Below are 27,350 nucleotides of genomic sequence, written 5' to 3'. Positions count from 1 at the left end.
GTATAAAATTATGACGGCTTCTTTTAGAGTAAATAGAGAGAAATGGTTTCCATCATTAGGATAGTCAGTTACAGAGCACAAATTTAAGATATTTGGCATAAAGAGAGGAGAAATCATTTTACAAATTCAGCTGTAATAACCTGGAATGAACTGACTGAAAAAATGGTGGAAGCAGATTCAATGGCAACATTCAACAGGAGACTGCATACATATATAGTAAGGAACATTTTCAGAATTATGGGGGAAGAAACAGGGGAGTTCAACTAACAAGGTACTATAGCTCTACCAAAGAGCTAGCATACGCAAATGGACAGAGTGGCCTCCTTCTGTACTACAAGAGCAAATGATTATGTCGACAATTCCTTTCCCCCCACAGATGCTGCTTGACTCGCTGAGTTCCTGCCGCAGGTGTGTCGCTCCAGATTCCTGCAGTCTCTAGTGTCTCCATTCCACATCCATTGTTTTGATTAGTCATTAGGAAGAAAAGTAAAAACCAGCTGCCTAGAAATGTGTCTGAGCCACAGAAAGTATACTAGATGGCCATTGTTCAGAGCACTAATGGCCATTTTCAGTAAAATTCAGCAATGCCTGAGTCCTAAGGTTTTATTGCAGAATGTGCAATTAAAAATGGGAGCAACGTTCAGGAGCAGGGCTGGATTTAGAAGGTCACAAAGGAAAGAGGCCCAACTACACCCACTGAGAGCCTATAAGTAATTAAATTAAAGGGAACATAATTAGTTGGTTTTCTAGTGCCAGGGTAGGACCTGCTCTCACTTTAAAATCACCCTGTTGCATAGGTTGTTTTGAGAAAGTGTGTTGATAGGCACACCTCAGACCAATGTGGCCAAATTTCTCAGGCAATACTCTGAAGGAGTGTTGCATGGGAAATTACATCATTGACTAGGTGTCTGAAGCACAAATCACCTCAGTGGGATAAATGTGGTGTGTAACGTAAAGTGCAAAGTTAAATTTCTAGAATGGTGCAATATGATCCAGAAGTAATGGGTGCTCACAGTCTGGAAATAACCAATTTTCATCTGCAGAGCTAAACGACCACAGTTCTCAGTCAGCTTACTGTAAAAAGGTATGAACTTTAGATGAAAACAATCCAAATAAAAGCTATAATTCTTTTTTTAGCCCACTGCCAAACACACTCATCCCAGGCACTTGAACCCCACTGCCACCTTCCTTTTCCAACAAGATCCAAATGTTGAAGCACAAAATTCCTCACAAGGTCTGCATAAAACCTCTGGAGAATTTGTTCAGTGCAGATGGTAATGCATGGACTTGCTGACAACCCAGGAATTATCAGGAAGCCTAAAAACGATTGCTGGAAATCACGTCCTTAATTTATCTAGGACGCCAGAAAGCAACCATTCCCATTCCCAGGCCATACAAATAATGATTCCATAAGCCTGTGAGATCCAACACCTTTACTTTACAGCACAGACCAGAGTTATTCTGTCCTTCCTGCCTGTGTCAGGTGTGCAATTAATTCCACTCCCGTGATCACTACAATCATGGGGGCAGAGGGGGAGGGGGTGTCCTGGGGGATCGCTTGGGGGTTGCTTCTGAACAAAGGTGGAGATGTCTTATGTCTTTACTGGATTTGCTCAATGTGCCTGGGACAAAACAATCTTGTTTTCTCAGGCCCACAGTCAATACTGTAAAGACATAGCAGAAGTGGTAGATGCGGGTTCAAATGTATCATTTAAGAGAAGTTTGGATAGGTACATGGATGGGAGGGGTTTGGAGGGATATGGTCTGGGTGCAGGTAGATGGGACAAGGCAGAAGATCAGGTCAGCATGGACTAGGTGGGCTGAAGGGCCTGTTTCTGTTCTGTAGTACTCCATGACATATCTGATAGAAGTAGCCTTCTCATAGCCTTTTTAACTGCAGAGTTTGCCAAGGCCCCAATAATCCAACTGATATAACTTAATTAAAAATGCTTAAAAAAAACAAACAGCCCCCTCCTAAAAGTTCTTCATGACAAATCTACGTTCTGAGATTGAACTGTACTCTCACGCTCTATCCCACCTGTACTCAAATCTGAAGTGGGCAGATTCCTGCACTTTTTTAAAAAATATTTTAATCTCCCACACAACCTACACTGAAACAGAGCCAGAACAAATGTAAATTAGTGCTGCTGATGGAAATCTGAAGAAAAGAACAGGATTGATGGAAAAACTCCATGGGTCAGACACCAAATGTGGAGAGAGAAAGTTGTTCATATTTCAGGCCAATGATCTTTTATCAGAATTGATGAAATGCCACTGGCCTGAAATGTTAGAACATTTGTTATCCCTACAGAAAGAATAATGGTCAAAGTAGAAAAGGAACAAAGTGAAATAAAGAAAAACAAAGAAAACAAAAAGATCAGGTATGAAACAGAATGAAGTCTTACTTTGACTGCCAGAAGTCAAAGGCTATGAATAATATTTATAGCTCTGGCAAAGTGTAGCATAGTACTGTTGGCAAAGGTGCCTCTGCACAATGATTAATACACACCGAGTCCTTTGCTTGCCAGGAAGCAAAGCTGATTTGTCAATATGGGCACCCGACATATGAGCCAATGTAAACCTTATTATATTGAAATTTAAGCTACAATGGTGAAATGACTGAACTTTATGAGCAAGAACTCAATCATTTACGACTGCCATTAACTTCTTCCTATTATTAAACTCATTTAATGCAGCCAGATCTTTAAACGACCAGCTTTTCTTAAAGGGGGCCTTGGTGTACACTTATTTAATTGCCAATGATAATGCATCCTGTAGGAGACTGGAATACACAGTGCTCCAGGATCAGTCAATGGCTGGTCTTCAATAGTTACTAATGTTTCATAGTATTTTATTGTTTATGCATCATCTGACTCAAATCTGTTGTTCGTCTTCACATAAAAATCACAGGCAAACGATCTTGAAACCCACAGGTTGTCCGCAATATATAATTCACAAATACCACTGAGTAACTGTATCATGGAGGGTCATGGCTGTCACGTGACAGCACTGCCCATTACCTGGTCAAAAGACACACCACTGCCAATCAAGGTTTGGCTCTACCCCACCCATCAGTGCACACCTGACCATTGGTCCCTTTAAGCACCTTTGCACTTGGCCTTGGGCCATTGGCCTTTGTGATCGGTTACTCCTTGCTGGCACTGGACTATTGGCCTTTTTAAATTACCTGGGCTGGACCCCCCAGCCCTCCAGCACGATAAAGGGCGCCACATGCGCTCGGCTTTCTCTCTTTTGCCTGCCCCGAGGGATCACCCTGCTTCATCCCGGGCCGAGGACCGTGGAACGGCACTGGAGAAATCGTTGGTAAAGTGTGCAATGTTAAAAGGGTTGGGGGCGTCTTAGTTAGTATCCTTGGTAGCATAAACCCATCAAGGGGTGGTGGGTATCATATTGTTTTTCCTCGATTGTCTGTACCCAGTTCGTGTTTTGTGTGTGTGTGTGTGTGTGTGCGCGTGTGCGTGTGTATTTTACCCCGTTGCGATTTTCCCACGCTCGCCATCAACTGTGCGCGTGCGTGTTGTTCCCGTTACCCTTTCCCCGCGTTTGTCTTTTGTAAATAAATCATTTATCTCTAAGACTGTGTTCAGAGTCCTCGCCTTCTGAGACCCCGAATCTGTTTCACAACAGTAACAAGATTCTATCAGAGAACCTAGAGTTTCCAAATGCAACATTAAACACAAAAGTTTAAAAATCTCACTCAGTTTTGCACCTGGAAATGACTCGAGCACTTTTCCCTTGGGTGCTGGCCCTAGCAGCAGGCTGCAAACTTGTATTTTTTTTCTGCTTTGCTCTTGTTCTATGTGACACCATGTGACTTTATCTAGCAACTTCAATGTAGTCCTAATTTTTGCTTTGCAGGAGAGTTAGCAAACAAACCTGATACAGAGCCACAATAAGGAAATATTAGGGCAAAATGACCAAAATCTTGGTCAGAGGGGTTTAAGTATTGTTTCAAAGAAGAAAAACAAGGTAGGAAGATGAAGACTTTAAGGAAGGGAATTCCAGACCCATGGGCTTTGCAGTTGAAGGCACCATCATGGAGCCATCTATTTGGGATAATCAAGAAAGCACAATTTGAGGAGAGCCGTTATCTCACAGGGTTGCAGGTGTGAGGAGATTACAGGAAAAGGGACGAATGAGTTCATGAGTAATTGGAATATAGGAGTGAGAGTCAAAGTTGAGCTGTTCCTAAATCAGGAGTAAACGTAGGCCAGGAGACTCAGGAGTGAAAGGCAAACTGAACAGGATGTGAGGCAGGACTCCGGCAGAAGTTTAAGGCCCAAAGTTTATGGAGGATAAAATGAGAAAGGCATTTCAATAAACAAATCACAATGAAACATTTTCTACTTGGGAGGCTCAAAGTGTGCCAGAGATCAATAGAAAGCAAGCAACGAACTTAGGTTATGTTCAAATTTAGGGCAGAAAGCCAATGTAAAAGCTACTGGTTAACCACTCCCAATTTTTATTTAATTAATATAATTCTGTTTGGTTCCTATTCAGTACCTATCACACAATCCTCCTTTTACACATCATTTCTCCCAAATACAAAGCAGATTTAACTTCTGTTACCCGGTTATGAAAGTTCCTATTCTCTTTTGGTGCCATCACACTGAATGAAGAAGCACTTGACTGCTTGTACTAAACCATCAGTATCACTCCAGCATTTTGTAGTGCTTGATATTCTCTTGATATTCAGTTATACTGAGCTCAATGGAGCCAAATATCTAAGGGAGTGTATACTGCTATCTTTCAGCTACCACCCAACATGAAGTTCTTCTGTTTCAGAATAGACTCATTAAGTATGTATCCAAATTTTACAGCCTGGATTAGGAAGCTCTCTCGAGAGGAGCTGGGATCTGCTTTATAATAAAGAGACAGAACAGGCAGGCAGGACTACATCCCCTTGTTTATCAGAACAAACAGCCTCAAACTGAAAGCAAGTTTATACTCAGTTTTTCTCATGCGTCTATGATGTAATTTGTTCCCTGAATGGCCAGTATAGAATGCAAACATCGTTATAGAGCAGATTGCTGCAAGTGTGGTGGATTTGGTGCCATGCGGTTAAAATCAATGTCTCCCAATAATGCCAAAATGTGGCAAAGATGAGCATTGATCAGGTGTTGTCCAATTCAATTTGTCCTCCTGCCCATCACTTATAACACTATTCCTTTCAACTACAAGGAACTTTAAATTTCAGTCCATCTGCATAATTACTAACGGCTTACTTTGCATATACTGGAGTATATTTTGAAAGACAAATGGTACATTATTACTGAAGCTCAGTTGATTTCCTATCAGCTTACAAATCTGTTTTTAAAGAGTACACAGTGTGAGCCTGGGTGCAGAAGAGATCAGGATATGGCAGGGAAAGAGAATATAAACATGGAAGTGAAGGGCAGAGAGGAAGGGATTAGGGTGAGGTGTTATCACACCAGCTTGACTTAGAAACACATTACCAGCCCTTCACTGTCACTGGAACCACATCCTGGAACTCTCTCCCCCAACAACACTGTGAGGAGAAGGACTGCAATCCCCAGTTCTCAGCGTAACTGAAGTCTCATCTCTGATACAATTCTAGTAAATCTCCTCTGCACCCTGTGAACCAATATGTGAAATGGTATTGTAGGGTGGGGATAATTGTACTTAAGTATACAAATCCATTTGGGTATTCATTTGGAAGTCAGGATTTTCATTATAATTTATTTTCTATATTTAGGTGGCACAATAGTGTAGCGGTTAGCGTGATGCCATTACAGCGCCAGTCATCAGGGTTGAATTCCTGTCGCTGTCTGTAAGGAGTTTGTACGTTCTCCGGTTTCCTCCCACATTCCAAAGATGTGCAGGTTAGTAGATTAACATGTGTGTAATTGGGCGGCGTGGGCTCATTGGGCCGGAAGGGCCTGTTACTGTGCTGTATAAATAAAGTTTATAATGGGAAGTGCTTATGTGGATGTGTGTGAATTTTGTAGTTCTCCTCACCAGCAGAAGGATGCGACTACTTTGTTACAAGACTCTGTTACCAGGTTCCAGTGCCTTTGCACAGACAAATTTATGACAGCAAAGGTCAACAAGATGAGCACATGGTTGTCTGATTTTCAAAATAGAGAGATGATGCCCATGTCCAGCACACATTTTTAATTTCTGTGAAGACATCAGCACCATTGGGACATCACAAGATTTGACTGATATATTTCTGCAGTATAGTGGGGCTGCAGAGAGGCAATAAATTATTGCAAGTGTTTGTGACAGAACTGGATTGCATAGAATGTGATTGAAATCATTGATGGTTACTGCTTCAATTTTGTCAATGTAAAGGAAAGCTTTATATCATCAGTATTAAGCAACTAATTTATAATTTATACACATAATAACCATTAACAGGGCCTTAAACATATCTAGATAATGAATTGTTTACTTACCAGCAACCTGTAGGTATATTCAGAACAGTTTCAAAGACAGCCAATGACAAACATGCAGCCAAAACCTGAATGCACAACCAAAAACAATTACATAATTAGGATTTTCTCATCATCTATCATGTCTTTTCTACTTTATTGGAAAGATCAACTATAAAGTATATGTTGAATTATAACAAAGGGATTGGCAATTCTTGGAATGAATACTTTTACCCACTGAACAGTCACCACAAGCGACAAAAAAATCTCACAATCACTGTTTAGAACCAGTAAAATTCAGATGTTAAACCATTTATTCTACCGTTACAATGTCAAATTAACAGAAAGGTCACTCTAACACTGGAAATTAACAAACAGATGATGATGTTAATCCATAGCTATTTAATGTGTAAAAAAATTGGTGTGGGGGATATAAGAAAGTGTCGGAATGCTAAATCCCATTAGAATATTACAGTCATGTGTGCAAACATTGTACAGGGCAGAAAACATTTAAAAAAATCTAAAGTTCTGGAGCTGTCCCCAGAATTATGAGAGAAATACAGCTTTTAATAAAATTATAGTGACTCAATTTGTGTTATTTGTCTTGTTACCCAATAAACATTGTCAAAAAGAAAATTAACCTGCAGCTAGTCATAGGAAAACAAAAAAAAATATCAGAACATTCAATTGCCTTAAAATTCAACTACATTGAAAGCAAGACCTTAATGTGGTCTTGCACACCATCATTTATTTCCTCCACAAATCACCTCTAGCAAAACATATAGCAATGTTAGAGGTATAAAATCAGGGTGAATTCCTGTAACTTATTGTAACTCTCCCAGTCAATGACTCAGTGTTGAATAACTATGGTACCATGAGTTCTGGTATAAGTCCTGACACTGGAAGTGTCAAACACCACTGGATGCTAAACTAATAACTCTTGCGATCTGAACTATCAATTTCTTCAGATGCTGAGATATATTTGAACCAACCAGCATTTCCTACAATAACACAAGTGCAAAGTTCTTCAGAGGAGAACCTTTCAGCTGCGGAGTCGACTTGTATTCTAATATCTGCTTATTTGGGAAGTTAACTGCACATGACTGGAATGTAGAAATAACCCAATATATAGGAGGGAAAAGCAGAGCAGTGATAGGTGGACAACAGAGGGGAGGTGGGGTGGGCACAGGGTGGTGATAGGTAGATGCAGGTGAGAGATAGTGATAGGAAGGTGTGGGGGAGGAGGGGAGAGCAGATCCACTAGAAGATGGGTCAAAAGGAAAGGAAAAAAGGGGGGTAGTAAAGAGATAGGCTAAGAAAGGGACAAGAAGTGGCATGGTTGGGGGTGGGCAGTGTGTAGGGATTACTTAAAGTGGGGGAATTCAATGTTCATGCCATCAGGCTGCAAGGTTCCAGGACAGAAAATGAGGTGCTGTTCCTCCAGTTTGTGCTTGGAATTCTCCTGGCAATGGAAGCCGAGGACAGACATATCAGTGATAGTGTGGGAGGGGGAGTTGAAGTGACCGACAACGGGGAGATGCAGATCGCGGTTACGGACAGAGTGCAGATGTTCTGTGAAATGGTCACCTAGTCTGCGTTTGGTCTCACCAATGTAGAGGAGGTCACACTTGGAGCATCGAATGCAGTAGATGATATTAAGGGAGGTGCAGGTGAATCTCTGTCTCACCTGAAAGGTCTGTTTGGGTCCCTGGATGGAGGTGGTGTAGGGGCAGATGTTGCACCTATGGTGGGGGCAGTGGAAAGTTCCTGGGATGGGAGCGGGATGGGGTGGAGGAGTGAACTAGGGAGTTGCAGAGAGAGCAGTCCCTGCAGAAGGCAGAAAGGGGTGGGGAGGGGAAGATATGCTTGGTGGTGGGGTCCTGGAGATGGCAGAAGTGGCGGAGAATGATGCGTTGGACATATAAACTAGTGCGATGAAACGCTAGGATAAGGGGGACCCCATTCCTGTTGGGTCTGAAAGGGGTGGGGGTGAGAGCAGAGGTGCAGGAAATGGCAGAGATACAGGTGCAAGCTTTGACCACAGTAGGGGGGGAAGTCATGGTTAGTAAAGAAGTTGGACATCTCGAATGTCCTGGAGTGGAAAGCCTCATCATGGGAGCAGATGCGGCTGAGGCAGAGAAATTGAGAAAAAGGGATTGCATCCTTGCAAGAGATAGGGTGGGAGGAGCTGTAATCGAGATAGCTGTGGGCGTCAGTGAGTTTGTAGAAGATGTCAATGTATAAGGAATTTCTTGAGATGTAGATGGAAAGATCGAGGAGGAGAGAGAAGTGTCAGAGATAGTCCAAGTGAATTGGAGAGCAGGGTGAAAATTTGTGGTGAAATTTATGAAACTGCTGAGTTCCTCAGAGGACTGTAGAATTGCTTGTGCTACACACTGTTGGAGAAGACAATCTGTGGATACACCAAGCAACTATAGGACATTCTTATCATGGTGGTGGAAAGATTTCTAGAAATAACAATCTAGAATAAAGTTAGACACAAGAGCAACACACATAAAATGCTGGAGGAACAAAGGGTCGCGACCCAAAACGTTGACTGTATATTTCCCTCCATAGATGCTGCCTGACCTGCTGAGTTCCTCCAGCATTTTGTGTGTGTTGCTGGAATAAAGTTAATAGCCTTGGACAGCTATGGATTAATGGAAAAAGCCAGCAAGCAATTTTTAAAGGTAAACTCTGTTTAATTAAAAGCAAAAGACTGCCAGTGTCAGAAATCTCAAATACAAAGAAAATTCTGGACTCATCAGGTCAAGTATCCCATTTAGGGAGACAAACACAGTTAATGTTTCTGGTCAAAATACTTCCATCAGAATAGAAAAAGCAAAGAGAGAATTCTGGTGTTTTCTGTTTTATTCTATTATTAAATTTAAAAAATAGTTTTAGGTTACTGAGGAAAAGGACTAACATCTGCTGCAGACACCCTCTCCCAAATTTCTCTCCAACTTAAATTTTGTTTTGTTCCAGTTCTCAAAGGTCATCAACCTGAAATGTTAACTGTTTCTCTTGCCACAGGTGCTGCCTGACCTCCTGAGTCTTCATAGAATTTTATGTCTTCTTTGTGATTAACCAACTTGATATCACTTCTAAATAGCCCAACCTTTGGTTCTGGGTAGTCACAATCATCTGGCATTTAACAAAGCTTCTACAGGAAGCTTGGACACTTGAGCAAAGTACTGTTATATTGCCGACTCCACTGCTCCTGCTGAGATGCAGAATCAATCAAGCTCAGAAGATAAGAAAATAGTGGAGTAAAGCAATAAATAACAGGTATTAGAGTTTCAATTCAGTTGGACAGAAAGCAGAGAATACTTCTGACTTCCAAGGATACGAAGTGAAATGAGTCAGAGAACAGAGAATATTACAGCACAGTACAGGTCCTTTGACCCACAATGTTGTGCCGATATTTTATCCTGCTCTAAGATCTATCTAACTCTTCCCTCCCACATAGCCCTCCATTTCTCTATCATTCATGTCTAAGAGTCTCTTAAATGTCCCTAATGCATCTGCCCCCACAACCTCTGCACCCACCGCTCCGTGTAAAAAAAAACTTACCCCTGACATCCCCCTTATATCTTCCTCCAATCACCTTAAAATTATGTCCCCTCGTGTTAGCCATTGTCACCCTGGGGAAAAGTCTCTGACTGTCCATTCAATCTATGCCTCTTATCATCTTGTACACCTCTATCAAGTCACCTCTCATCCTCCTCCTCTCCAAAGAGAAAAGCCCTAGCTCGCTCAAACTATCCTCATAAGACATGCTGTCCAATCCAGGCAACATCCTGGTAAATCTCCTCTGCACCCTCTCTAAACTTCCACATCGTTCCTATAACGAGTCGACCAGAACTGAACACAATACTCCAAGTGTGGTCTGACCAGAGTTCTATAGAGCTGCAACATCACCTCACGGCTCTTGAATTCAATACCCCGGACTAGTGAAGGCCAACACTCCATACACCTTCTTAACAACCCTATTGACCTGCCCGGCAACCTTGAGGGATCTATGGACATGGACTCCAAGATCCCTCTGTTCCTCCACACTGCTAGGAGTCCTGCCATTAACCTTGTATTCCGCCTTCAAATTCGATCTCCCGAATTGTATCACTTCACACTTATCTGGGTTGAACTCCATCTGCCACTTCTCAGCCCAGGTCTGCATTCTATCAATATCCTGTTGCAACCTACAGCAACCTTCTACACTATCCACAACACCACCAACCTTTGTATCATAAGCAAACTTACTAACCCACCCTTCCACATCCTCATCCAAGTCATTTATAAAAATCACAAAGAGCAGGGGTCCCAGAACAGATCCCTGCGGAACACCACTGGTCACCAACCAACCTCCAGGCAGAATACGCTCCATCTACCACCACCCTCTGTCTTCTATGGGTGAGCCAATTCTGAATCCAAGCAGCCAAGTTTCCCTGGATCCCATGCCTCCTGACTTTCTGAATAAGCCTTCCACGAGGAACCTTATCAAACGTTTTACTAAAATCCATGTACACCCCATCCACTGCTCTACCTTCATCAATGTGCTTTGTCACATATTCAAAGAATTCAGTCAGGCTCGTGAGGCACAACCTGCCCCTCACAAAGCTGTGCTGAATGTCTCTAATCACCCTATGCTTCTCCAAATGCCCATAAATCCTGACTCTAAGAATCTTCTCCAGTAATTTGCCCACCAGTGAAGACTCACTGGTCTGTAATTCCCAGGGTTATCCCTACTCCCTTTCTTAAGCAAAAGAACATTTGCCACCCTCCAATCACCTGGCACTACTCCTGTGGCTAGTGAGGACACAAAGATCATCACCAAAGGCACAGCAATCTCTTCCCTCGCTTCCCGTAATAACCTTGGATATATCCCGTCCGGCCTCAGTAACGTATCTATCCTAATGTTCTTCAAAAATTCCAGCACATCCTCTTTTCTCATGTCGACATGCCCTGGCATATCAGCCTGTCGTATATCATCCTCGCAAATATCAAGGTCTCTCTCTCTCTGGTGAATACTGAAGCAAAGTATTCATTAATGACCTCCCCCACCTATTCTGAGTGGAGGTCGGTGACCAGTGGTGCACCTCAGGGATCTGTACAGGGACCCTTACTCTTTGTGATTTTTATAAATGACCTGGATGAGGAAGTGAAGGGGTGGGTTAGTAAGTTTGCAGATGACACGAAGGTTGGGGGTGTTGTGGATAGTTTCGAGGGCTGTCAGAGGTTACAGAGGGACATAGATAGGATGCGGAGTTGGGCTGAGAAGTGGCAGATGCAGTTCAAGCTAGATAAGTGTGAAGTGGTTCATTTTGGTAGGTCAAATATGTTGGCGGAATATAGTCTTAATGGTTGGACTCTTGGCAGTGTGGAGGATCAGAGGGATCTTGGCGTCCAAGTCCATAGGACACTCAAAGCGGCTGCGCAGGTTGACTCTGTGGTTAAGAAGGCATATGGTGTATTGTCCTTCATCAATCAGGGAATTGAATTTAGAAGCCGTGAGGTACTGTTGCAGCTATATAGGTCCCTGGTCAGACTCCACTTGGAGTATTGTGCTCAGTTCTGGTCGCCTCACTACAGGAAAGATGTGGAAGCCACAGAGAAGGTGCAGAGGAGATTTACAAGGATGCTGCCTGGAATGCGGAGCATGCCTTATGAAAGCAGGCTGAGGGAACTTGGCCTTTTCTCCTTGGAGAGACGGAGGATGAGGGGGCACCTGATAGAGGTGTATAAGATGATGAGAGGTATTGATCAGGTAGATAGTCAGGGGCTTTTCCCCAGGGCTGAAATGGTGGCCACAAGAGGACATAGGTTTAACGTACTGGGGAGTAGATATAGAGGAGATGTCAGGGGTAAGTTTTTTTACTCAGAGAGTAGTGAGTGCATGGAATGGGCTGCCGGAAACGGTGGTGGAGGCGGATACGATAGGGTCTTTCAAGAGACTGTTAGATAGGTACATGGAGCTGAGTAAAATAGAGGGCTATGGGTAAGCCTAGTAATTACTAGGGTAGGGACATGTTCGGCACAGCTTTGTGGGACTAAGGGCCTGAATTGTGCTGTAGTTTTTCTATGTTTCCTGACTCCAGGCATATGTTTCCTCTTTTATCCCTGACCGGTCCCACCCTCACTCTAGTCATCCTCCTATTCTTCACATACGTGTAGAACGCCTTGAGGTTTTCCTTGATCCTACTCACCAAGGCCTTCTCATGTGTCCTAAGTCCATTCTTAAGCTCCCTCCTGGCTACCTTGTAACTCTCCAGAGCCCTGTCTGATCCATACTTTCTAAGCCTTAGGTAAGTTTCTTTCTTCCTCTTGACAAGATATTCTACATCTCTTGTCAACCATGGTTCTTTCACTCTCCCATCCTTATCCTGCCTCAATGGGACAAATCTATCCAGAACCACATGTAAGTATTCCTTAAACAACCTCCACATTTCCGCTGTGCACTTCAGCAAGAACATCTGTTCCCAATTTACACTCCGAAGTTCGTGCCTAATAGCATCATAATTTCCCCTTCCCCAGCTAAATACTTTCCCATATCATCTGCTCCTATCCCTTTCCAAGGCTATGGTAAAGGTCAAGGAGTTACGGTCACTATCTCCAAAATGCTCTCCCAGCAAGAGATCTGAAACCTGATCAGGCTCATTGCCTGGTACCAGGTCCAGAATGGGCTCTCCTCTCGTCGGCCTGTCCACATACTGTGTCAGGAATCCTTCCTGTACACACCTAACAAATTCCGCCCCATCTATCCCCTTGAAATCACCCATGACAACAACCCTGTTATTTTTGCACCTCACCAAAATCTGCTTCCCGATCTGCTTCTTAGCGTCTCTGCTGCTACCGGGGGGTCTGTAGAACACTCCCAACAGTGATCTCTCCCCTCTTGTTTCTGACTTCCACCCATACTGACTCAGTGGACAAACCCTCCAGGATGTCCTCTCTTTCTACAGCTGTGACACTGTCCCTGATCAGCAAAGCCGCTCCCCCACCTCTTTTACCTCTGACCCTGTCCCTTTTGAAACATCTAAACCCCGGAATATCTGGCAGCCATTCCTGCCCTTGCGACAACTAAGTCTCTATAATGGCCATCACGTCACAGTTCCACGTACTTACCCACGCTCTAAGTTCATCAACCTTGTTCCTGATACTTCTCGCATTAAAGCAGACACACTTCAGCCCATCCAACTGACTGCAGTTTTTGCCCTTTCAACTGCATCTCCTTCCTCACAGTCTTTCTACACTCTGCATCTACTTGTACACTAAATGAACCAACCTCTGGCCTATCACTCTGGTTCTCATCCCCCTGCCAAACTAGTTTAAACCCTCCCCAACAGTTCTAGCAAACCTGCCCGCAAGACTATTGGTCCCCCTCCAGTTCTGGTGTAACCTGTCCCTTTTGTACAGATAGTACCTTCCCCAGAAGAGATCCCAATGATCAACAAATCTGAAACCTTGCCCCCTTACCAATTTCTCAGCCACACATTCATCTGCCAAATCATCCTATTCTTACCCTCACTGGCACTTGGCTCAGGCAGCAATCCAGAGATTACTGCCCTTGAGGTCCTGCTTTTCAGCTTCCTACCTAACTCGCTATATTCCCTCTTCAGGACCTCATCTCTTTTCCTACCTATGTCATTGGTACCAATATGTACCACAATCTCTGGCTGTTCACCCTCCACCTTCAGATTGGATTGATTGGTTGCCTGGATTGGAGAGCATATCTTATGACGATAAGTTGAGCGAGCTAGGGCTTTTCTCATTAGAGAGGAGGAGGATGATAGGGGACTTGATAGAGGTGTACAAGATGTTAAGAGGCAAAGATTGAGTGGACAGTCAGAGACTTTTTCCCAGGGCGACAATGGCTAACACGAGGGGACATAATTTTAAGGTGATTGGAGGAAGGTATAAGGGGATGTCAGGGGTAAGTTTTTTTTTTACACAGAGTGGTGGGTGCGCTGAACGCACTGCCTGCAGAGGTTGCGGGGGCAGATACATCAGGGGCATTTAAGAGACTCTTAGATGGACACATGAATGATAGTAAAATAGGGGGCTACGTGGGAGGGAAGGGTTAGATAGATCTTAGAGCAGGATAAAATGTCGGCACAACATTGTGGGCCGTAGGGCTTGTACTGTGCTGTAGTGTTCTACGTCCTATGTTCTAGAATGCTGTGGACTCGATCTGAGACATCTCTGACCCTGGCACCGGGGAGGCAACATACCATCCGGGAGTCTCTTTCACGTCCACAGAATCTCCTGTCTGCCCCCCTCACTACGGAATCCCCTATCACTGCCGCTCTCCTCTTCTCCCCCCCTCCCTACTGCACCACATGACCTGGCTCAGTGCCAGAGACCTGGTCATTGTAGCTTTCACCTGGTAGGTTCCCACACCCCACCCCACCCCCCCCCCCCCCAACAGTATCCAAGGCAGTATACCTGTTATTGAGGGGAACGGCCATGGGATACTCTGCACTACCTGCTTATTCTTGGTCCTTCTCCTGACAGTCACCCAGCTACCTGCCTCCTGCAGCTTCGGGGTGACTGTCTTCCCGTAGCTCTTGTCTACGTACTCCTCAGTATCCCGTAGAAGCCGAAGGTCATCCATCTGCAGCTCTGGTTCCCTAACACAGTCTGTAAGGAGCTGCAGCTGGATGTACCTTGTACAGATGTAGTTATCAGGGAGACTGGATGTCTCCCAGAACTCCCACATCTCACAAGCTGAACACACCACTGACCCTGGAGCCATTCTCACTACTCTGGCCTGGCACTGAAGGAACACCAAATCAAGGAACGGAACTTACCAGGGACTGGTAATTGGCTGCATCATTTCCAGCAGATGAGTTGCAGAAGAAAAATCCTCATGATGTTACACTAATTAGCCGGTCTTGCTAAGAGAAGCCATAATGAATGGGGTCACAGAGAGAAATGCTACACTATAGTTGGGTGATTTTCTGAGGTTAAGGAGAAGTGCACTCTATAACAATGGAAACCAGATATTGTATTGAATCAGGGTTCCAATTTTTAGGAAACCATTTGTTCTCAGGACACAGATAACATTTAACAAGCCAGTATCTGTTGTCCATCCATTAATGGCCCAAAATGGTATTACTAGCAGGATTCCTGCTGGAAGTGTTGCCAATGTTAAGGTATTGATGCTCCTATTACAGCAAGGAATTCTATGTTATTGACCTTCTAACTGTTGGCTGTTGTAACAAAAGAATAACCTTTAACTTTCAATGGTTATCACACTTTTGTTAGTATAATATGATTTACAGAAGTTATTTAATAAAAGTAAATTAACAGATCCATTCAATAAAGCTTCAGAGAATCCATTCCCTTCTTGTTGGTAGGCAAACAAGTCACTGGCTACTCAAGTAGTACAGTAATTGAATGCTATTCAGGCAATCTGGGTATGAACACAGGTCCTAACTGGCCATCAGATCCACACTTCTTGTGCTCCCATTTCAGTCCAGTATGGGCTTTTGGAAGATAAATCATCTTCCCATGATGTTTTGATTAATTTAATTTTATCTCCTAACTCTTTCCAAATTTGGTACAGCCTACATTTGGGCCTCAAAACTTTAGCTCCTGTTCACAATATTAGAAAGTCACACTGGTGGGAAGAGATTTCACTGATTCATTACTGAACCATTTGATGAATTCTCACTTAAGTAGGAAAAGTGAGGTAGGTGGTGCCTGGAGGTTCCTTAACCTTTGGCAGTGAATAATGATTTTTGATACACATCTCACTTTTATTGATTCAAACAAAAAATCAACATCAGGGAACTTGGTTTTTGTTTAGGAATACAATGACCCAGCAATTCCAAAAGTATTCAGCTGCACCATTGTTTAAGACAATTAGGTTTTGATGCACAGAATGGGCATGTACTAACCTTGAATTTTCTTATGTGGCAAGTGAGTCATTAGTGTTATGAATGTTGTGCATGTCTAGCTCATGGGTCTTTCTAATTTCTTTTTATACCAGATGTTAAACAATACTCATCATTAAGTATTTTAAGGGAAAATAAAGACTGGTTTAAGTAATGCAACATGTCCTTTGTGGTTTGGTTCAGAGATGGTGGAGGCAGAATCAGTACTGATCAGCCTGTTATTATGGTATGTGGCTTTGAGTGGTTATTCTCTGAACTCGGTTACCCCATTGTCGTGGTTTTTGTGTTTAGTATTCTTATTCTTTGAAATTTTCTTTAATTGAATTTTCAAACAAAATGTAATTCTGGCTTTTGGAACATGATATAATATCCAAAAAATAAAAGTAAACAAAAATCTTAGAAACAGTATGCACAGCAAAAAAATCAATAGCAACTGTTGTTGAAAGTAATATTAAAGATGACTGTTAAGAATAAGTTCATACAATATAATTGTAACTATGCCAAAAAGAATAATGATTTATATTAGTTACAGTTCTGGTGAAACCACAAAGACAACCAAATAGGTAAGCAACCACCTGCAAGTGAGCTCAAGCAGACAGGTTGATTAGGCATGGCATTTATTTCTGTGTGTATAGAGAATAAGGGTGATCTAACTGAGCATTTAATTAGTAAGAGGACTTATTGGAGATAAACTGCTTTGGTCTGGCATGGACCACAACAATAGAAGAGCTGGACAGGTCAAGAGTGAAATCGGGAACCACTTTCCCCCCACAAATAAAAGGTACTGGAAGCATGGTAACTTCTCCCCCAAAGAGAGCTTAGAGTAGTGAATAGAGCAAAGACTATGGAACTAGACATCTGTCTGGCAATAACACTGAAAAGTGCTCTTGACTACTTCCAAATTTCTACTTCATGTTTCCACCATATCTGATTAATCTGCCTTTTTGGCTAGCTGTAGATCTCCTGCAATCTTACATCATCTTCCCAACAACGGCACAAGGGGAAGATGATGGCTCATGTGACCAAAGCATGCACAAACTCAACTTAATGCCAAGTAGAAATAGGCCAACTCAAAATGGAGATAAAGTCACAGCCCACCAACAAAGGCCAGTGACATAACTCTTAATGAAGGCATAACCCTTTATCTATTGACAGAGAGATACAGCATGGGAACAGGCCCCTCACCCAACCAAGTCCATACTGAACATCAACCACCCATTTTTAATCTCTCCACATTTTCATCAACTCCCCCACCCAACATTCTATCACTCACCTATATGCTAGGGACAATTTACACTGGCCAATTAACCTACTAACCTCCATACCTTTGGAACGTGGGAGGCAGATTTTGGAAAGGTGCAAAAATAACAGTATTGTTATCATGGGAGACTTCCCAAATATTGATTGGCGCCTGCTTAGTACCAAAGGTTTAGACGGGGCAGAATTTGTTAAGTGTGTCCAGGAGGGATTTCTATCACAGTATGTTGACAGGCTGACTAGAGGGAATGCCATATTGGATCTAGTATTAGGTAATGAACCAGGTCAGGTGACAGATCTCTCAGTGGGTGAGCATTTGGGGGACAGAGACCACCGCTCCCTAACCTTTAGCATTGTCATGGACAAGGATAGGAGCAAAGAGGACAGGAAAATATTTAATTGGGGAAGGACAAATTATGAGGTAGTAAGGCTAGAACTTGCAAGTGTGAATTGGATGACATTTTTGAAGGGAAATGTACTATGGAGATGTGGTTGTTGTTCGGGGATCTCTTGCAGGATGTTAGGGATAAATTTGTCCCAGTGAGGCAGAGAAAGAATGGCAGGGTGAAGGAACCATGGGTGACGAGAGGTGGAACATCTAGTTAGGAGGAAGAAGGCAGCATACATAAAGTGTAGGCAGCAAGGTTCAGATAGGTCTCTTGAGGAATATAGGGTAGCAAGGAAGGAACTTATGAAGGGCCTGAGGAGAGCAAGAAGGGGACATGAAAAGGCCTTGGCGAGTAGGGTTAAGGAAAACCCCAAGGCATTTTTCACTTATGTGAAGAGCAGAAGGATGACGGGATTAAAGGTAGGACCGATTAGGGATAAAGGTGGGAAGATGTGCCTGGAAGCTGTGGAAGTGGGTGAGGTTCTCAATGAATACTTCTCTTCAGTATTCACTAAGGAGAGGGGCCTTGATGATGCTGAGGACAGTGTTGGTAAGGTTAATGTTCTAGAGTATGTTGATATCAAGATAGAGGATGTGTTGGAGCTGTTAGAAAATTTTAGGACAGATAAGTCCCCGGGACATGTCGGAATATTCCCCAGGCTGCTTCGGGAGGTGAGGCAGGAGATTGCTGAGCCTTTGGGCAGGAACTTTGAGTCCTTGTTGTCCACGGAAATGGTACCGGAGGATTGGAGGGTGGCAAATGTTGTACCCTTATTCAAACAAGGTAGTAGGGATAGTCCAAGGAATTATAGACCAGTGAGCCTTACATCTGTGGTGGGCAAGCTGTTGGAAAGGATTCTTAGAGATAAGATCTATGGGCATTTGGAGAATCATGCTCTGATCAGGGACAGCCAGCATGGCTTTGTGAAGGGCAGATCATGTCTCACAAGCCTGATAGGATTCTTTGAGGAGGTGACCAGGCAGATTGATGAGGGTAGTGCAGTAGATGTTGTCTACATGGACTTTAGTAAGGCATTTGACAAGGTTCCACATGATAGGCTTCTTCAGAAGGTCAGAGGGCATGGGATCCAGGAAGGCTTGACCGTGTGGATTCAGCATTGGCTTGCTTGTAGAAAGCAGAGGGTTGTGGTGGAGGGAGTGCATTCAGATTGGAAGGCTGTGATCAGCAGTGTCCCATAATGATCAGTTCTGGGACCTTTGCTTTTCATGATTTTTATCAATGACTTGGATGAGGGGGTAGAAGGGTGGGTTGGCAAGTCTGCAGATGACACAAAGGTTGGTGGTGGTGTGAACAGTGTAGAGGATTGTCGAAGATTGCAGAGGGACATTGATAGGATGCAGAGCTGGGCTGAGAAGTGGCAGATGGAGTTCAATCTGGAGAAGTGTGAGGGGAGAAGTCTGAGGTGGTACACTTTGGAAGGACAAACTCCAAGGCAGAATACAAAGTTAATGGCAGGATCCTTGGTAGTGTGCAGGAGCAGAGAGATCTGGGGTTCCATATCCACAGATTCCTGAAAGTTGCCTCACAGGTGGATAGGGTAGTTAAGAAAGCTTATGGGGTGTTAGCTTTCATAAGTTTTGGGATCGAGTTTAAGAGCCGCGAGGTAATGATGCAGCTCTATAAAGCTCTGGTTAGACCACACTTAGAGTACTGTGTCCAGTTCTGGTTGCCTAATTATAGGAAGGATGTGGAAGCATTGGAAAGGGTGCAGAGGAGATTTACCAGGATGCTGCCTGCTTTAGAGAGTATGCATTATGAGGAGAGACTAGGGCTTTACTCTTTGGAGAGAAGGAAGATGAGAAGAGACATGATAGAGGTGTACAAAATATTGAGAGGAATAAATGGAGTGAACAGCCAGCGCCTCTTTCCCAGGGCACCAACGCTCAATACAAGAGGGCATGGCTTTAAAGTAATCGGTGGGAAGTACAAGGGAGATATCAGAGGAAGGTTTTTTATCCAGATTGTGGTTGGGGCATGGAATGCGCTGCCTGGGGCGGTGGTGGAGGCAGGTACATTGGTCAAATTCAAGAGATTACTAGATAAGCATATGAAGGGATTTAAAATAGAGGGATACGTGGGAGGAAGGGGTTAGATAGTCTTAGGTGAAGTTTAAAGATCGGCACATCATTGTGGGTCGAAGGGCCTGTATTGTGCTGTACTGTTCTATGTTCTATGAAACCAGAGCAATTACAAGGAGAATGTGGAAGCTTCACACACGTAGCAACCGAGGTCTGGATTGATCCCGGTCTCTGGCATTGAGAGTCTGTGGCTCTATTAGCTGTGTCACTGTGCTGCCCAAATCTAACACCATTACCAAATTATCTTGAAGTTGAGCAGCACTTTGAACCTAGGCTGCAAACAATTGTACTGACAGATGTAATTTGGTAGGTATATGTTACTAAATAGTGACTGAAAGGAAATACAGACATACCTTTTGTTAAAGGGCATATTCTTTAACAATGAGCTGACAAAATTTGGGAAATCACAGACATTTTCCCAGGAGACTAGCCATTAAATGAAAATACTACCTACTGAACGCTGACACAAGAAAATGCTGATTCTGGAATAACAAACAATCTGCTGAAGGAGCTCAGCAGGTCAAGCAGCATCTATGGGGGGGGGGGGGGGGGGGGGGGTGGGGGTGGCGGTAGAAAAAAAATTGTCAACATTCAGGGTCAAATATAGGTCCCATATAGGGTTTTGACTCAAAATGCTGACAATTCCTCCCCACCCAGATGCTGCTCAACCTGCCGAGTTCTCCAACAGATTGTTTGTTGCACCCACCGAATGCCATTTGCTTTGGTAGTTCAATGTACATTGCAATTACATTAAATCTCCAGTATTCAAGAGGGCATATGGATCAAATGCTTTATGCTGCATTTAAGGTCAATATGAGCCTCCTCCCACCCTAATTCATTCAACCCGATTGCCACAGCATTTTAGTCTTTCCACCTTCACGTGCTTGTCTGGTTTCCTCTTAAATGAATAAATGCTAATACTCTCAACTACTGCTGCTGGCAGCAATTTTGACATTCTTATCACTATTCAAAGTAGTTTCAACTTTACCTAATACATACACACATTACATCATTTAAATGGGAGTTGCAACTTCAGATTAATATCCTCTTCAATTATCTCCAGGCGTTGAGCAGCCAGTTATAATGTTTCATTTGCTTTGGAAGCTTCAATGCTATTTATCAAATTTCCTTCAAACTACAGCTAATTATAGAAGGATTATTGGAGGGGACATAATTACTAAAATTGAAAAGCATTTTCTCATTCTGCATTTTCATACAGACCAATGCAAATTGGGATTGATCTCAAAAGTCAGACTCTGTTTCAACAGGCATTTCTAGCCCTATATCAATCACCCTCATGTTTTTGATTATAGACATCTTGTGTCCAGTAGAAGCCAAGTTAAGGATGCTTATAACTTGTTTTATAACAAATAAGAAAGGAAACTTCCATGCCTGACTTGGTTGTACTAGGGTCAAGACACTAAAATTAGAAGGGTGGCATTCATATTCATTTTACTGAATCAATACTTTTACAATCATGAAGTTCAAGTGTATGGGATATCTCCAGCAGCTTTAGGTATCAAGCTACCTTGAGCTGATGATATCATCCACTTATACTTGATGTATAACTACCCTAGAGACTACGAATCATGCTTGTTTAAAATCTCAAATGAGGAAAATTACATTTTTTAATTACAGAACTCCAGCACAACAATTTCCTGTTTTTAGACTATTTCAGCCAGAATTATGGGGAGTGAAATGGGTAACGAGGCTTGGTTTAATTTCAAGCTTCACATGACATCAGTCTCTGGAGAACCTGGAAATCAAATTACAGCATTTAACCCATTCTCTCCCAACCATTTATAATGTTTTTATGGTTTCTATCTTTTATAGAAATGGTAAAAGCGTAATAGTCAAATCAATGGTAACATTACGTATCAGTGACAGGCAGATAACAGTGATTAGACACCATAACTTTGATATCATTACTCCAGAATTCTAGCATGATTTACCATAAGGAAAATATTTAGCAATTAAAGGAAAATTACCAAAATCAAGGTAAGATACTTTTACTGCAACAATAAAACACAATTATGCACCTAGTTAAAAAACTTCATACAGTTAATCAGTGGTCAAGTTTAACACGTAACAGCTTTTATTAAATCTCATTTGCTTCATATTTTTACTGAATTATTCATGCTAAAAATGTAATTATACCATCAGGAAGTCCAGCAAATGTGTGACATTTTCTGGCACCTGACCTCTCTCCCTTTCTTTCTGATATATGGTTACTAAACATGTCTTCAATAAAAGGTAAAAGAGATACATTTTATGCTGGAGACATGGATCTTTTTCTGGTTGGTTGTAATAAGTTGTGTAACTCTGGGATCAATGCTGAGGCCTCAATTATTTACAATTTATATATACAAATGACTTGATGAAGGCACCAAGTATGTGTTTGCTAAGTTTCCTGATGACACAAGAATAGGTAGGAAAGTATTATAAATTGCTAAGAGGATGCAAGGCCATAAAGAAATATAGATAGGTTCAGTGAGTGGGAAAAGATGTGGCAAATGGAGTATAATGTCTATCAAGAATCCATCTACCTCTACTTCAAAATATTCAAAGGCTCCACTTTCACTCTTTGAGGAAGAGAGTTCCAAAGCCTCACGACCCTCTGACAGAAAAAAAATTCACCTCATCTATCTTATTCAGAAGACCCTTTGACTCGAAATATTAAATTTACTTCTGCCTCCATGGATGCCGGCAAATCAGCTGAGTACTTCCAGCCTCTTCTGTTTTTATTTCTTTCACTTCACTGCCAATGTTGTTCCCTGATGAGTAAGCTTTCTTCTATAGAAGACATTACAATTACTTAAACCTAAGTGAAAGACCCAATTCTGAAAATCCCCTTGGTCAGTTCAACCAGATCAATCTATAACATATTCAAACACAAAAGCACTACAATTAGCTTAACAAAACATTCACAGTGCCAAAGGATTTTTTTAATATATAAAACAAGCATATTTTATTCACTATTTATGGTCAAAGATGGCTGTTTGCTCTAACCTAGGCTATTGATATAGAAACATTTCAATGACTCTAGTTGCAGCATCAAATTGGGCTTTAATAATTCCACAGGTTTTGCCTCACCCATCCAGAAGCCAATTCGACAATAACTACTGGCTAAATGGATCCAAAATTAGCTTGGTGAGTGGCAGAAGGCATAGATGGGATAGATAGTCAAAATCTTTTTCCCACAGGCATCAAAAACAAGGCAGCATAGGTTTAAGGTGAGAGCAAGGAGTTTTAAAGGGGATTTAGGGGAAGTTTTTTTTACACATAGGGAGCAGTTGATATCTGGAACTTGCTGCCAGAGGAGGTAGTGGGGTCAGATACAGTCACTACGTTTAGAAGACATTTAGATTGGCTCTTACATAGGCAAACCGTAGACAGATACAGACCTAGTGTGGGCAAATGGGATTAGCGTAGATGGGCAAAAAGGTTGTCTAGTCATGGTGGGTTGAAGGACCTGTTACCGTGCTATAGAATGCTATGCATCCATACTGTAGAAAAAGAACATAACTTCACAACAGGCCATACTTATTTTTAATATATATACAATTGTGGAAGACTTAAAATTTTCATTTGATCAGTTTTCCCTTGATTTAAACTCTAGTGGTAAAACAAGCATCTTAAAACCATAGAACCATACAGCAGCACAAAACACGGCCCTTCAGCCCACCATGTTGTGCCGTCCATCAAACCACCCTCACACTATCTAACCCTTTCCTCCCGCATATCCCTCTATCTCACATTCCTCCATATGCCTATCCAACAAACTCTTGAACCTGTCCAATGTATCTGCCTCCACCACCACCCCAGGCAGTGCATTCCATGCACCAACCACTCTCTGGGTGAAAAACCTCCCCCTGACATCTCCCCTGAACCTCCCACCCATAACCTTAAAGCCATGCCCTCTCGTCTTGAGCATTGCTGCCCTGGGAAGGAGGCGCTGGCTGTCTATCTATTCCTCTCAATATTTTATATACCTCTACCATGTCTCCCCTCATCCTCCTCCTTTCCAGTGAATAAAGCCCTAGCACCTTAAGCCTCTCCTCATATTCCATACACTCTAATCCAGGCAGCATCCTGGTAAATCTCCTCCGCACCCTCTCCAACCCCTCCACATCCTTCCTATAATGCGGCGACCAGAACTGAACACAGTACTCTAAGTGTGGTCTAACTAGAGTTTTGTAAAGCTGCATCATCACTTCGCGGCTCTTAAACTCAATCCCATGATTTATGAAAGCTAACATCCCACAGGCCTTCTTAACTGCTCTATCCACCTGTGGGGCGACTTTCATTGAACTCTGAATATGAACCCCCAGATCCCTCTACTCCTCTATACTGCCAAGTACCTTGCCATTTACCCAGTACTCTGCCCTGGAGTTTGTCCTTCCACAGCACTGCCGATCTTAGTGTCATCCACAAACTAACTAACCCAGCCTTCCACCCCCTCATCTAAGTCATCTATAAATATCACAAAAAGTAGAGGTCCCAGAACCGATCCCTGCGGGACACCACTAGTCACTGCCCTCCAATCCGAGGGCACTCCTTCCACCACAACCCTCTGCTTTCTACATGCAAGCCAATTCCTAATCCACACAGCCAAGCTTCCCTGGATCCCTTGGCCTCTGAGCTGAAGAAGAAGCCTACCATGAGGTACCTTATCAAACGCCTTACTAAAATCCATATAGACCACATCCACCACACTACCCTCATCAATCTTCCTGGTCACCTCCTCAAAGAACTCTATCAGGCTTGTGAGGCAAGATCTTCCCTTCACAAAGCCATGCTGGCTGTCCCTAATCAGTCCATGATTCTCCAGGTGTTCATAGATCCTATCCCTTAGAATCCTTTCTAACAGCTTACCCACCACAGACGTAAGGCTCACCAGTCTGTAAATCCCTGGACTATACCTACTACCTTTTTTGAACAAGGGGACAACATTCCTCACCCTCCAATCCTCCGGCACCATCCCCGTAGACAACGAGGACTCAAAGATCCTTACCAGCGGTTCAACAATCTCCTCCCTCGCCTCTCAAAGCAGCCTGGGGAAAATCCAGTCAGGCCCCGGAGATTTATCTGTCTTCATATTATTTAACAACTTCAACACATCCTCTCTCTTGATATCTACAACCTCGAGAACATTACCCCTACCAGCACTCCCTTCCGCGTCATCAAGACCCCTCTCCTCGGTGAATACCGAAGGGAAGTATTCATTGAGAACTTCTCCCACTTCCGCCGCCTCCAGGCAAATTCTCCCACCTTTGTCTTTAATCGGACCTACCTTTACCCTAACCATCCTCCTACCCTTCACGTAAGTGAAAAAGGCCTTGGGATTTTCCTTAACCCTACTAGCCAACGCCTTTTCATGTCCCCTTCTAGCTCTCCTCAGCCCTTTCTTAAGTTCCTTCCTCACTACCCTATATTCCTCACGGGCCCTGTCTGAACCTTGCTGCTTATACCTCATGTACACTACCTTCTTCTCCCTAACAAGTCGTTCCACCTCTCTCGTCACCCACGGTTCCTTCACCCTGCCATTCCTTCTCTGCCTCACCGGGACATATTTATCCCTAACATCCTGCATAAGATCCCTGAACATCGACCACATCTCCATGGTACATTTCCCTTCAAAAAGGACATCCCACTTTACACTCCCAAGTTCTCTCCTTATAGCCTCATAGTTCGCCCCTCCCCAATTAAATATCTTCTTGTCCTCTCTGCACCTGTCCCTGTCCATGACAATTTTAAAGGTTATGGAGCAATGGTCACTGTCCCCCAAATGCTCCCCCACCAATAGATCCTTCACCTGTCCCGGTTCATTTCCTAAACTAGATCTAGCATGGCATTCCCTCTAGTCGGCCTGTCGACATACTGCGTCAGGAATCCCTCCTGGACACATTTAACAAATTCCGTCCCATCTAAACCTTTGGCACTAAGCAGGTTCCAGTCTATATTTGGGAAGTTGAAGTCTCCCATTATAACAACCCTGTTATTTCTGCTTCTCTCCAAACACTGCCTGCCAATCTGCTCCTCTATATCTCTACTGCTACCGGGGGGCCTATAGAATACTCCTAGTAGAGTAACTGCTCCTTTCTTGTTCCTTACTTCCACGCATACGGACTCTAGAGATGATCCTTCTACAACATCCATCTTTTCCACAGCCGTAACAGTGTCCCTGACCAGTATCGCCACCCCTCCTCCTCTTCTCCCCCCCTTCCCTATCCCTCTTAAAACACCGAAAACCAGGAATATTCGATATCCACTCCTCTCCTGACGTCAGCCACGTCTCAGTAACAGCCACGATATCATAGTCCCCCATACTTAACCAAACCCTCAGTTCATCCCCCTTATTCCTGACACTTCTTGCATTTAAGTAAACACACTTCAGTCCATCTACCTTACTACTTCTATAGCCTGTATTCTGCTTCTCCTTCCCCAAAGCCTCTGTACCTGTTTGATCTAACTTTTCCCCATTCCCTTCTTCCTCTGACCTACTCCTCCTGTTCCCTTCCCCTTGTTGATTCACAGACTAGTATCCTTATCATAAGGAATCATAGGCAATACACCACGTGGGGATAAAGCAGTAATCTATAACAATATCATATATATGTAATATTTAATGACACACTTCTATAATCTATAAATCATCAACAAGAATTCTATTACACTAGAGAAAACAAGCCAACAGTTGTAGCCAAGCCAAATAGTAACTAATGGTCACAACCAAAATCAGAACCAAGACATTTAAACACATAGAACACAAGCTTCCATTTACTAGATTTTAAGGAGGAAAGAAAAACATAGCCAGCTGTTAAAACTTACAGAATCAGAAGTAGGTAATCTAAGACCCAAAATGTCTACTTAAATAATAGTCTATTTTGCAAAATAAACATCCATGCTACATGGGGATGTATTATTTCTACTCTTACTGTGGACAAGGCTGCATTATATTATTACTGCAAAGTATTAGCATAGGACAATAGTTACGTGGCTTGGGTCCAATTTGTTTCATAATGCTCCTGTGAAGTGCATTGGGTTGTTTTACAATGCTAGGAGCACTACATAAGTGAAGTTGCTATTACTGATGTACATTACATATGATCCAGGTCTGTGATTCCCAAAGCAGAATTTTCTTCAAGGTACTCAAGAGGAACTTCTCTTTTGTTTTGTTTTAAATAAAAGGCAGAGCTTCTGCAATTTCATGAAGCTGAAAAACATGCTATTATCAAATCACCCTGTGCATTTTTTTTATGATTGTTGCTGCAAGATCACATTGAATAATTG

At 42.8% G+C, this 27,350-nt stretch overlaps 1 protein-coding gene across 1 annotated transcript in view; it reads right to left on the bottom strand.

Moving 5' to 3' along the window:
- Positions 1 to 27,350, bottom strand: part of LOC127574618 (transmembrane protein 241) — a 99,623-nt gene that overhangs the window by 4,823 nt on the left and 67,450 nt on the right. The window contains exon 14 of the mRNA XM_052023767.1: positions 6,441 to 6,505. Coding sequence (XP_051879727.1) covers positions 6,441 to 6,505 — 65 coding nt within the window. The remainder of the gene's footprint in view (positions 1 to 6,440; positions 6,506 to 27,350) is intronic.

Source organism: Pristis pectinata, chromosome 9 (assembly GCF_009764475.1).
Source record: "Pristis pectinata isolate sPriPec2 chromosome 9, sPriPec2.1.pri, whole genome shotgun sequence".
Classification (NCBI taxonomy): Eukaryota; Metazoa; Chordata; class Chondrichthyes; order Rhinopristiformes; family Pristidae; genus Pristis; species Pristis pectinata.
The sequence above is the reverse complement of the archived record's forward strand: the minus strand, read 5'-3'. Positions and strand labels throughout refer to the sequence as shown.